At 41.8% G+C, this 13,383-nt stretch overlaps 1 protein-coding gene across 1 annotated transcript in view; it reads right to left on the reverse strand.

Annotated features, from left to right (window-relative positions):
- Positions 1 to 4,307, reverse strand: part of sh3bp5b (SH3-domain binding protein 5b (BTK-associated)) — a 50,737-nt gene extending 46,430 nt beyond the window's left edge. Inside the window, exons 1-2 of the mRNA XM_048609004.1 lie at positions 4,257 to 4,307; positions 1,972 to 2,121 (exon numbers count right to left, since the gene is read on the reverse strand). Of these exons, the coding sequence (XP_048464961.1) occupies positions 1,972 to 2,121; positions 4,257 to 4,307 (201 nt within the window). The remainder of the gene's footprint in view (positions 1 to 1,971; positions 2,122 to 4,256) is intronic.
- Positions 4,308 to 13,383: the final 9,076 nt, after the last annotated feature.

Genomic DNA, 13,383 nt, shown 5'->3' on the forward strand with positions numbered 1-13,383 from the left:
CAACCAAACTGTAGCATAAATGCTGTGCCCTCCATAGTTCACTTCAACTCTGATGAAGAGTCATCCAGACTTGAAACATTATTTTGCTGTCTCTCCATGGATGCTTGCTGACCTGCTGTGACCTTCAGCGTTTGTTATTTTCAGTTTCAAAAGTACATCATTGGTTGTAAAACAATCTGGCGTGGTGTGAGGCAATGAAAGATGCTATGGTAATACAAAGTCAAAGAATTATGTACCTGAACCCCTAGGTCTGTCTGTTCTACAACACTAACCATTTGATACAGCAATTCATCATTCTGCTAATGTCCGGTGCTCAAACTCAAATATCTTGAACCACAGATGCCCAATAGCAACAGTGCAGTTTCAGTAGTGTTTCAAATGGTACCGGTTGAAGAAACCCAGTTTGAACAGAGTTTTAAAGAGTGTCTGCAAATTCAGCATTCATCAACTGTACTTTCTTGTGCTTCTAAAGAGTATATTTATCCTATGGTGTCCTTTACTACGCTTGCAAAATCATATAATCAGCACATTCAAGTGCCAGTTATTTGGAGAGTAACGCTGTCTGGTCCTTTCGTGCTGCTCATTGGCAGAAAGAACTATAAGCAAGAAAAGTATCGAGTGAATTAGAGGAACTTTGAGTGGGAGAGAATGGTACTTTACTGTGAGCTCTAGTTATTTCAAAGGGGAAGGGTGAGAAGAAGCCTGAAAAAGGGAAAGTATTGTGAACCAAACACTTTGGGGAATTATGTGTTGAGTGAGCAGATTGTTTCACAGTGAAGGGAAGGGGAAATCTTATAGGAAATATTGATGAAAGTGAAAGTTCTGACTGAGCTTTATAATTCACCAGGCTTCAGTGGAGATGGTCCCTTTGCGGTCACAGTTCTGACTGCGATAAATGAATGCTTGAATTAGAAGTTGTATGAAAAGATGATGCGGGCGAAAGAAATAATTTGCATTTCTGCATCGCTTTGCATACTTTCAGGACTTTCCCGAAGTATTATCTAGCCAATGAAGCACTTTTTAAAGAGAAGTCACTATTACAGTGGAGGAAACTTGGCAACCAGTATGCACACAGCAAGATCCCACGTAGAAAAATGGGCTTAATGGCCAGATAATCCTTTGGTGATTCCGGGATAAAGCTTGGCCAGGACACAGTGTGTGACACTACTTTGAATTTGTACCATGTGATCTTTTATGCCCAACCTTAGAGGGAAGATGAAGCCTTGCTTTAATACCCCATCTAAAAGATGGCATCTCTGACAATGCAGCTAGTACTCACAGTAGAGTGCCAGCCTGGATTATGGACTCAGGTCTCAGGATTGAGGATGGGAAGGAGATGGTTAAGACAGGTAGCCAACTGTACAACCTGCTGCTTGGAACTGAATTGATGAAAGAGTCACTGAAACAGCTGACAATCTGGACCAGACCTGTGACAAACCTGCATTTTTCAGCTTCATCTCAACAAGTCAGCAGGATCCCACCTTGATACTAAGCAATCACATCTCTTCAAGTCTCATCAGAGTGCTTTGTCATTGCTTTATAGGGATGAAAGCCTGTTTGCAGAAACTGGCCTGGTGACTGGGGAACCTATAAATACACCTTCTCAGGGGCTTGAGTACTACAGTTGGTAGAACACTCTCCACAGAGTCAGAATGTTGTGGGTTCAAGTGTCACTGTGGAGACGTGAGGCTGCAAAGCTATGATATGCTTTGTAATGTGCTGAGGCTGTGAAAAAGCCATTTTAAAAAACAAAGCCATTTTTAAAAAAAAAGTCTCAAAGGTGAGGAATAAAGTTTTCAAGTGCAATCACCATGTTATATGCACCATTGTATGTTATTGTCATCTTGTGCTTGGGAACCTTTGTTTATTGATTGTACAATTTGATTTTGTGGCTGCACTAAGGTGCAGTGTTTTCACCTAAGCCCCATAGAGATTGTGGTCCAGTGCATGTGCCAATCTGAGGGTAAATACACACTGCTTTGGTGGACTGTCATTCTTCTGTGGTATCAGGGCTGTTGCCTCAAGCCTGGTCGTGTGCGTAAAGCTCTTAGTTTCATCAGTAAGCTCAGGCTCAGCGAAGAGTACAAACCAATGTCGTTTATTTTCACAGTCATCAATTACCTCGTGATAAATTGGGAAGACTCGGATAAAAACACAAACAGCAAAGAAAACGGTAACTGGCTGAATACCATACTCCCATATGCACATTGTGTCATTGGGATCACCCTTGTTCTGTAATCCTTACTTGAATAAAATGCCTATGACCTTCGGCAATGCAAACAATCCCCCATTATTTGCAGTGCGTATCATTTTCACCTGTGATTGGTTTGAAGATGGTCAACAAATTGGCCCATGCAAACTGTGGACATCTATTGCATGTGGCCCTGGCAATATAGTCCCTGCACCCCATCCGTGTTCCCCACTGCTGAGTCGCCTGCCCCCCCAGTAATGAAGGAAATCTCCACTCCTTAAAGGATTTGCAAGTGCTTGCTCCAATCATCTCATCCTTCTCTCTAAACAAAGCTTCCAGGATTGAGCTGGAAACCTCAGAATCAAAGTTTACTCTTCTGAATGCTGCTATGAGCTATTCCAAGAGGAAAAAAAATCAAGTGAACTTTGAAGTATTTTTGATCTTTGTGTAATGTTTCCTTTGGCCAATTATGATCAGATCTAAGAATATTAGGAATAAGAGGCAAAAAAAATGGCTGTTTGCCAGAGAAGGTATTTGGAGAAGGGAGGTTATAGGATGAAAACTTGAGGAAAGCATCCAACCAGAGGTGACAATCTGAATTCTAAAGACAACCCAAAGCAAGTCCAATGTTGACCAGAGGCTTAGACCTTCTTAGAAGACCATCTGGACCCATCTGATCACTGAAAATCATGAGCAATTTGTGCTTCTGGATCCTTGGCCAGAGAGACCTTTCCGTATTCACCTAGCTCTGGATTTGGTAGTAGTTTTGAAAAACCGAGAAAATGGTTAAAAAGGAGGCCTCAGATAACCTCACCCCAACTCGGCCAGGGCCTCAATAACGAGTTAGCACCTTTTACATCTAGCTGGTGCTTTGTCCACAAACCCTGAGTAAAATCATAGCTTGCATGCCCAATCTTGAAACAAAGTAATTCTGGAATTGTCAGTCATCAGACATAAAAGACTGAGCCAATGCTAATCTCCTTTATGCACAAGACGCTAAAGAAGTGTAACTATTTGATCTCCCGCTCCAAACCCTCACAGAGTTGTCAGGATTGTCAAGATTATTTTCTTGTTTTAAGATTCGTTTCAACAACACCTTAATTTTCAGCATTCAGTTATGGAGTATTCTGGTTGGAATGGGGTGGGATTGATGACTGTCGTTCCCTTTTGTCTTCTGGGGAACACAGGTTCGAAGAACTCTCTTGTTGGCATATGTGAAGCTTCATGTAGGTGGGCCTGGAGCTCAGGAGGAATTTGGCACAAGGCCAGAGCTGGTAGGTTTCATATTTGGACAAATCACTTGAAGGAGAGCAATAAGAAAAGGGTCCAGAAGGCAGACTACTTTTTCAGTGTATTCGGTGGCAGGATGCTGGTGAAGTCACACCCCCGTTGTCTACCAGATCCCTAATTACCCTCAGCCAGTGACATTACAGCTTGGAGTCACATATAGGCCAGACCAGGCAGCGGTTGCATTGTCCCTCTTTAAGGATAATAACCAAACAGTTTTGGCTTTTTACAAGTAGGACAGCTTATTAATGCCTCCTGATATGTTGATTGGTGAAAAGACCCTTGAGCAGAAACACCTTAGCCTATTGCAGTGTAGGGGAGAAATTGAATACTGGACATGTGATGGGAATAGTGGTTGTTTAGAATTTGCAGTTGAAAATTTCAGTAAACATTTCGGGCTATTTCAGGATCTCTTGTGCCTTTCTGCAGACATTGCTTTATTCAGACAGTAAGCACACAGCATCGTGCAAAGCTATGCAGTTGCACTCCTAGTGAACTGGCTAGGCTCTTCCTCTGAGTGAGGCTGTGGAGCAGACTCTAGTGATGTAAATCTCATCACTAAGGGATGGAAAACTGAGGTCATAAGTGCAGTGGATAAATTCATGATCCCAGGAGGTTTGTGTTTCTGTTTATTGTGGGATAGCTTTTGCATTCACATCATGGTTGTTGCATCAGTTTCTGCTGTGGCCACTTTGAAATGTTTGTAAATGCTGTGGGACTACCCTGCCTTTCGCCTCATTCTCAGCACCCCTCTGTATTTTGTAGCAGGTGGAAATACCTTGCACACTTGAAGCATAAGGGACGATTTGAAGCAGAGATCACTATCCATCTTTCCGTTGGAAGACATAAATATACAAAGCAAATGGATGGAATCAGGACTGAGAAGTTATACTTACCAGGAAAGGCTGTGCAAACTTTAGCTGCTTCTTGAAAAGAGAAAACCGAGGTTTAATGAAGGGTTTGGAATTACAAAGGGACTTGATTAAGTAGGTGCAAAGGGATTGTTTGCACTTTAGGAGGAGATGGTAACTAGTGACACATTTAAGGTGGTCACCAATAAATCAAATAAGGTGAAATAAAGTCCTATCATTCAGATCTCTGCCACTGCTGAACTTGTTTATCTACGCAAAATGTAATTTATAATATTTCACCGATGGTGTGTGTAGCATTCGCTGACCTTTGGTTTTCAGAAGTGAATAGAAGGAAACTTGGAAAATATTTTTGTAAAAAAGATGAAAAGCATCTAAACAAATATTTATAAAAGAACCTATGATACAGAAAGTGTCCAGAATGTGCAATACTGTATTTCCTAAGTGACCACTGCTCATGTTGCTTACACATCAGTGTTCACTGGCATTCTAGTCATAACGGCATAATGGAAAGAATTATAATTGGTTAAGTGTGACAAATCTTGTGTGTTTGTCATTAAAGAGTATATCATGTAGGATATCATTATACTTGTGAGAAATGTTTTTATTGTCTTTTATTTTAAACTGAAACTGTATGTATGATATTTTTAGATGGTTGGAACGTATCCAGTTGGCTATTCTTATAAACTAGGTTGAGCATTTGTAAGGCCTTCCAAGAATGTAACTCCCCTGAACAGTATGACTTCACTGTAATTCAGAAGAAACATCTTCACTGAGAATGTGAGATAACAAGGTGTAGAGCTGGATGAATACAGCAGGCCAAGCAGCATCATAGGAGCAGGAAGGCTGACGTTTCGGGCCTAGACCCTTCATCAGAACTTTCCACTGACAGGAGTGTACACGACAGAGAGAATTAAATAGATATATTGGCTGATGCCATTCGATAAAGAAGGGTGAGAGAAGGCTTGTGGAATGCATAAAGCATAAACCCATTTAGGCTGAATGGCCTGTTTTCATGCTGTAAATTCCATTTATTAACTTATCCCATGTTATTGCAATGAAGTGCCATTCAACTAAACGGACTGTCCCACACAAGTCAGAGATAAGACTTATTTGAAGGATTGCTTTGTTACACCGTTGAAGGAATTATACAGTGCAATAAAATTCATAAAATGGGCTGTACCATGACCTCAGTGAGTGAGATTATGTGCAGAATATGATTTGCTTTTAACTACCACAAACAGGCAGAGGATTTCATCAAAATTTCACTCCTATGGGTTTATTTTTACTTTAGATTAACCTTTATCAAGGTGTGTTTTTCTTCATTAAAAACATGGAGGATTTAGATGACAACCAAGTCTGTTGTATTGATGTCCAATTACCAGTTTGCGTACTGCTGGCTGGAGAATGGATTAGATTAATGTTTACCAGGGGAGGTGAATTTTTATTGCAGATCACATTAAAATGAGACTGTTGAAGAATGGAATGAAGTAGAAACCTCTAGGCATTGTTCAGTCTTCTCCTGTGCATTGCTAACAGCGAACACACAAGAATCTCTGATTTGTTACAGCATAGAGTAAGGCCATTTGTCCCGTCATGTCTGTACCTGGCTTTCCGAACGAGGAAGTCACTATTCTGTGCGTTAGGATGTCCTCCTGTCCATTAGGTTAGGTTTAGGCCTTTTCTCACATGTACTCAAATACAGGAGGACAGTAAAAAGTTTATAATATTGCCCCATATGACACCATCTTAGGTACAAAGTACAAATCGTAGGTACAACTAGAGAGATAATAAAATGTTGTTATTCATAGTTTGCCTGCTCCCATGAGAATGTTTCCAGTTTTGGAGGAGCATATAACTAGGGGTGATTGATTTAAGAGTTACATCCTCTGTACATTCTTCTTTTTCGGATGGAAATCTAATTCCTTTCTAAAAGTCTTGATTAAGTCTGCCTATGGCACACACACTCAGGCAGTGCAATCCAGATCCTGACCACTCACTGTGTGTGAAAAGGTGGGCAATAAATGCTAGCCCTACCAGTGATGCCCACAACCCATGAGTGAATAAGAGCAAAGCTTAGTAAAAGTGATTCGTTTTAAGGAGCTACTTTAATGGAGGCTGAGAGGTTCAATGGGAGAATAAAGAGCACAGATTCTAGGCAACTGAAGGCAGGGCCACCAGTGGTAGATCTGAGAAAGTGATCACAGAAGCAAGCCTAAGAAAGTGAGTGTGTTCAAGAGGCCAGAATTGAAGGAACTACAGTTCTTGAAATTTGTAAAGTGGAAAGATAGGGAGGGGCAAGTTCACGGAGAACCATGAATATGATTTTGCGACTTCCAGTTTGATGAATTGACAAGCTGGCTTTCTTGCTATGAGAAGGAAGCCATTCAACCCCTTGGAGGCATGGATAGGCTGGATAGTCAGAGCCATTGTCCTAGAGTGGAAATGTCAAATACAAGAGGGTATAGGTTTAAGATGAGAGGGGAAAGTTTAAAGGAGGCGGTGCGAGGCAAGTTTTATTACACAGGCATTCAAACAGACACATGAACAGGCAGAGATTCGAGGGATATAGACCATGTGTAGGCAGATGGAATTAGTTTATCTGCCTGCACATCCTTAGAACAAAAGTGGTTGAGTGTTAATGGTGTGTTAATTTATTATTAAGCTTAAGGTGGAGAGCATACGTTGATTGATTAAGTATCTCATGCATGAGGAATATTTTGTTAATTACTTTATTTCTACATTTGATATACTGAAAAGATTTAAAGAAAAATGAGCAGCAGATAGTTTCCTTTGGAAGGCACCTTTGTTAGCTTTCTCCTGGACCTGCCATCGTGGTCAACATAGACATGGTAGTTCATAGCCAGACATGAGACAGAATGCCTACATCTCGGCTGACTCCTTTTTGTTATGGTCTGTTGCCCCCGGGGAAACTGTAACCTGATTCATGGGCGGCACAGTGGCTCAGTGGTTAGCACTGCCAACCTCACAGTGCCAAGGACCTGGGTTCGATCCCAGCCTTGGTCTGTATGAAGTTTGCACATTCTCCCTGTGTTTGCGTGGGTTTCCTCTGGATGCTCCGGTTTTGTCCTACAGTCCAAAATGTGCAGGTCATGTGAATTGGCCATGCTAAACTGCCGATTGTGTCCAGGGATATGCAGGCTAGGTGGATTAGTCATAGGAAAGGCAGGATTAGAGGGCTAGGGTAGGAGGAGTGGCGAGTCTGGGTGGGATGCTTTTCGGAGAGTTGGTATTAACCTGATGGGCCAGAAGGCCTGTTTCCACGCTGTAGGGATTCTCTGATCAGTCTAGACTGGATTTGTTTCAGACTCCAACTCTAGGATGGTGCTAACCTTTTCACCCTGTGCAGTCTGTGAACATTGGCGCAGTTGAACTAACAGAGGAGCACATTCATTGATCTGAAGCATTAACTCCATTCCCCACTCTACAGGGACCGCCAGATCTGCTGCATGTTCCCAGCAATTTCTGAGTTTAACTCCAATCCCAGACTCGACCCTGTGGATTGGGTTGTGCATTCTCTATTAAACCCTCCAGGGAAACTCCAACGTGCCATCTGGAAGCAGTTGGATCAAAAAGCAGAAAATGCTGAAAATATGCAGCAAGTCAGGGAAGGAACCTGTGCCAAGAGGAGAAAAGTCTCAAATGAACAGGTTAGAGGAAGGACAGAATAAGCAAAAGGAGTAGATGAAACATAAGGAAGGAAGGAAAGAAAGGACTTGTTTATAAATCCCAGCTGGAGAATTGTGTACAGTTCTGAGTGCTACACTTTGTAAAGAACACAAAGGCTTTGGAGAGGTACAGAGAGATTTACTGGAATAATTTCAGGGGTGAGGGATTACAGCTACGTGAATAGACTAGAGAAGGTGGGTTGTATCCCTGGAGCAAAGGTGATTGAATGTTAATGGTGTGTTAGTTTATTATTAAGTTTAAGGTGGAGGGCATTGATTGATTGATAAAGTATCTCATGCACGAGGAATATTTTGTTAATTACTTTATTTCTACATTTGATATACTGAAAGCATTTAAATAAAAATGAGCAGCAGATAGTTTCCTTTGGAAGGCACTTTTGTTAGCTTTCTCCTGGATCGGCCAAGGAATCTATCAACAGGCCCAGTCAGTGTGTTGTTTAGGCTGAGTGCCTGCCCTTCTCCTGTGGTTACATCCGCACTCTGGTGTCCCTGGAGAGGGAGCCTGGTATCCAGTACAGTTGAGGCTTTCTGAGTCCAGTGGGCACTGAGGGCTAGAATGTACTGTAAAGTTTTGGTTTTCATTGCTGTGTTCCTTTTAAGGGATGGTTTCATAGAATCCCTACAGTGTGGAAACAGGCCATTTGGTCCAACAGGTCCACACCAACCCTCTGAAGGGCATCCTGCCCAGGCTCACCCCCTACCCTACCCCTGTAATCCTGCATTTCCCATGGCTAATCCACTTAACCTACACATCCCTGAACACTATGGGCAATTTAACAATGTCCAATCTATGTAACCTGCACATCTTTGGACTCTGGCAGGAAACTGGAGCACTCGAGGAAACCCACGCAGACACGGGGAGAATGTGCAAACTCCACCCAAACAGTCACCAGAGACTGGAATTGAACCCGAGTCCCTGGCATTGTGAGGCAGCAGTGCTAACCACTGAGCCACTGTGCCACCCTATTTGATTTAGCCAAAGTAGGAAAAGTTTCCATTAAAGTTTTGTTTATTCCTCTGTCCTTTTTAAGAGGTTGATCATTGCTCATTTGCTTTATTCTGAATTGCTCAAATATGTATAAGTTTATAAAAGGTTATGGGTTGGATTTTCATCCTAGAGGGTCTTGGTAAATTTGCCAAGCTTATCTTGGGAGTTGGTGCCCTCAGAGGCAGTATATTCATTCTGTGTAATGAGGGAGTGATCCCTGGAGTCAGGCCCTTTACCCCAAGAATAGTTTGGAGATAGCAACAGGCTGTCGGTGCTGAGGTGGGTGGTAAGGAGACCATAATAGATAAAAATAGAAATTTCTGTAAAAGCTCAGCAGGTCTGGCAGCATCTGTGGAGAGAGATAGAGTTCATGTTTCAGGTCGAGTAACCCTTCGTCAGATAGAACGTTCCAGAACTTTGACTACTGTTGATGAATGAACAGCAATACATGGCCATGTTTAGGGTGTATGACTTGATAGGAAGCCTAATATTGCTTGTTCTTAAGTTGGTGGAGGCTGTGTATTTGAGATACTGCTATTTGTGAAGACTTGGTGACTTACTGTAGGGTTAGGATTAGGAATGTGCATCTTCTAGGTCGTACACTCTGGAGCCATAATTTGTTGGTGAAGAAGGGCATAAATGCTTTAGTCAGTTGGAGTGCCAACCAAACAAAATATTTTCCCTTGCTTTATTAATGATGCAAAAGTTAACAATGTCAGTTTCCTTTTGTATTTCTGAGTGTCTGTAACATCAGTATTTTTGACCCATAAGGCTTGGTTCCACACTGTAGGGATTCACTGGTATAAACCGACAACATTTGAAAGAAGATAAGAAACTTATAAAGATTTCACCTCTCAACTACTTTCAGACGAGCCCTGGCATGAACAGAAATTTATATTAAAGAATCAATAAAGTCATATTTAGTTTGAAACCAGCTAGGCAACACATCCATATGATTAATGTAATAGCGTTTCCAAGATCAATATGAAATATGACTGCCACTTCAGGCATTCTTTTTCCTCCTTAAATTGCAGGAGAGCTTTGTGTATTGTTTCCGACAATGCCACTTTGTAAGGGAATCTTTTATTTTAAAACGTTGCTTCATTGTGATAATGCGCTTTCTGGAATTTGAGTGTGTGCTGCCAAAACCAAGATGGCCACCTCCACCCGGTGCGCACTGATGATGTCACACCACCATAACACATCTTTAAGATTCAGAGAAAGAATGATTGAAACTGCACATAGAGTCATAGAGTTGTACAGCATGGAAACAGACCCTTCAGTCCAACTTGTCCATGCCAACTAGCTATCCTAAATTAATCTAGACACGTTTGCCAGCATTTTGCCCATATCCCTCTAAACCCTTCCTATTCATGCACCCATTTCAAATGCTGCAATTGTACCAGCTTCCACCAATTCATCTGGCAGCTCATTTCATAAACGCACCACCCTCTCTGAGAAAAAGTTTACCCCTTAGGTCCCTTTTAAATCTTTCTCCCATAGTCCCTGCAGGGCAGTACATGCTCTAATTTATTGTAAAATGCGGCCCTCAAAGGCACCAATGTTTTATTCCCAGTATCAGTCAGTGCTGGACTATCTCTGTACATGGTTAAACCTGTAAGAAAAACAGAATATGTGACAGAGTCTCGGTTTTGGGTGTCTGAGAGTGTGAGTGCTGCTTCTCATTAACTGTAATGATATTGACACTGCGTTTCTGCATGTGTGCAATTGATTATGGTCCCAGCCTTCAGGAAAGCAGTAAGACAGGTTGACAGCAATATGAGAGAACGTGTTTGTGTCCGATATTGCTGAGTCTATCATTTTCACATGGAGTTCTCAAAGACCTTCAGTTTTGTGGGTCAAATACTGTGGCGGGTTAAAAGGATGGGGGGGTGGGGTTGGAAGGTAATGCACGAGAAAGCTTCATAAAGTAATTTATATAGCCCCTTTAATGAGCTCAGGAACTCCTCGAACACTTTGCAGCCATTTAAATATTTGTAATGGGAAAAAAGTGCAGGTACATTTGCCCTAGTATTGCAATGCTGATCGATGCTTTTTGATGTTAATTGAGGAATAAGTATTGGTTCTGACACAAGGGAGAAAGCAAAATACTGTAGATGTTGGAAATCTAAATTGAAAGCATAACGTCTGGAGAATTTCGGTTGGTCTGGTGGCATCTATGGAGAGAAAAGCAATGTTAGCACTTTTCTTTGGAAGAAGTTCCAAAGACAGGTATTTGGACTCGAAACATGAGCTGATTCTTTTTTCTACAGATGTAGCCAGACTCTTTGAGTTCCTTCAGCATTTTCTGTTATCTATGCCAGAGAGAGCTTCTCCTGCTCTTCTTTGAAATTGCAATAAGGGATCCTTATATCTATCAGTGATGGGCAACGTGGCCCTGGTTCAACACTTCATTCAAAAGACCACACTTTCCAGAGTGTAGCGTTCTCTTATTAACTGCTGTGTGGTGTCAGCCTTGACTGTGTGTTCTGGAGCAGAGGCCTGAATCCAAAATCTTCTAATTCAGAGATGAGAACTACCGACTGAACTGAGCCTGATACAAATGGTCAGTAGCAGTCACCTGTTTCAGGACAGTTGAGGAATGGACAGAACACAGAGGGAGGAAAAGGCAAAATAGTTGTTTTGTTAAAATCAAAGCATCAAAAGACATTAAAGTATATAAATATCAATTCATGGGCAGTCTAATTTTCTGCATTCAGCAGAACAAACTTTCTAAACCAATGATTCAGTTTAAAATTTAAGTACAGTGTACCATAGGATTAACTTGTTCTTGTCTTGGTTTTATTTGAGGTTCCTGTGGAGCTCCCATACTATACTATCAATAATGGAGTGATTAGTTCAAAGCCAGCTCGGGAACAAACCCACACTATTAATGTAAGCATTTCCAAAATCAATATGCAATGCGATCATGACTTCAGCCAGCTCCTCCATTGCTTTGTGCAGTGCATTCTGGTACTGTTTCCAACTGCCTAGGCCCTAAATGACATTTTCACTTAGGCTGTGCAAATACACTGATTAAAAACAAAACAGACCAAACACAAGCTGGTTGAGATGCAAGAGTATATGATTATGGGAGTCGTATCTGAGGAAGGAATGAGCTTGCTGGTCTTATTTTTCTCATGTCATATTTTTATAACACCTCCACACTTTAGCCATTTTGTCATGAGGCTAAACCTGACTCCAACCCTTTTGACTTCTCATTTTAAGCTTCAATTGTTTCCTTGCAGCCAAATTAGTTTTTTTTCTTTCATCGGGGTGGTTCCTCTTTTTTTTCTGTCTGTAAGCTTGCAGAAACGAGCTGAAAGAGAAAAGAGCGAGTGGTTGACTTTTTTTAAAATCTTGTTTTCCACATAAAACAGAAATGGGAAGTTTCCAAAGTGAATGTTACTTGCTGAGTTCCCCTTTCAGTTCTGTTCAATTCTGTGTGCATTGTAGGTGACTAGATTGCAGTGTGTAAATGGCTAGTGTGGCCTTGGGAAAATGGTAATCTGCACCATGTTCCCGCCAAAGTTTTAATGTAATTGAGCTTAGCTTGTATAGTGCTGAAGTCCCACCTAGGTTGTTTGGAGGTTTAGTCATTTGATATCCCACTGGTCACCTGACCTGCTCATTCTAACTGCGCTCCACCTTTCTGCACCAGTTGAGATTCCTCAATTAAATCACTGGTCAACCTTCCCGACATAAGGCAATGCAAATTATGCTATGCACCCTCTTCTTGTGATTTAACTCTCTGCACTTCCTCGAAGACCAATTTATATTCATTTCAACCGCAATAAGTACTGTTCCAGTCAGATTCTAACTCCTCTTCTAATATCTGATCCAGATCATTGCTCACTGTGGAGGTGGGAGCAGCTTGGATCAAACAGTAACCAATACATTGCAGAAATGTTGAAGATACACGGGGGCAGTGGGCAATTCTATTTGTTTACAGGGGTGAACAGTTGGGAGAAACATCATCATCCTGGATAGAATAGAAAGAAAAAGTAGGGAGTTGCTCCACCAGTCACAGTCTGGTTCTTGCCCATACTTCCTCTGATAGGTTCAGGAGTGAACCTATCAGCAACAAAGGCAGAAGAGAGACAGTCTGTGATTGGAGGAGTAGCAGCAGGGTAAGTGAATGCTTAATAAGGGGACCAAGAGTCTGAGTCTGGGAACTGAGGGCTGAAGTTCAGGAGCTGGGAAACTGGGAAAGAGCCACCGTGTAGCTGCAGCTGGGAAGTGGTGTCGAGGGCCAGGAGCAGCATTTATGGTGATGTCAGCAGGGGAAGTGACATCTATGTTTTTGCTGGGATGGTCTGCCTACTGGGTGGGTTGGTT

This window comes from Rhincodon typus, chromosome 2 (assembly GCF_021869965.1).
Source record: "Rhincodon typus isolate 14 chromosome 2, sRhiTyp1.1, whole genome shotgun sequence".
Lineage (NCBI taxonomy): Eukaryota > Metazoa > Chordata > Chondrichthyes > Orectolobiformes > Rhincodontidae > Rhincodon > Rhincodon typus.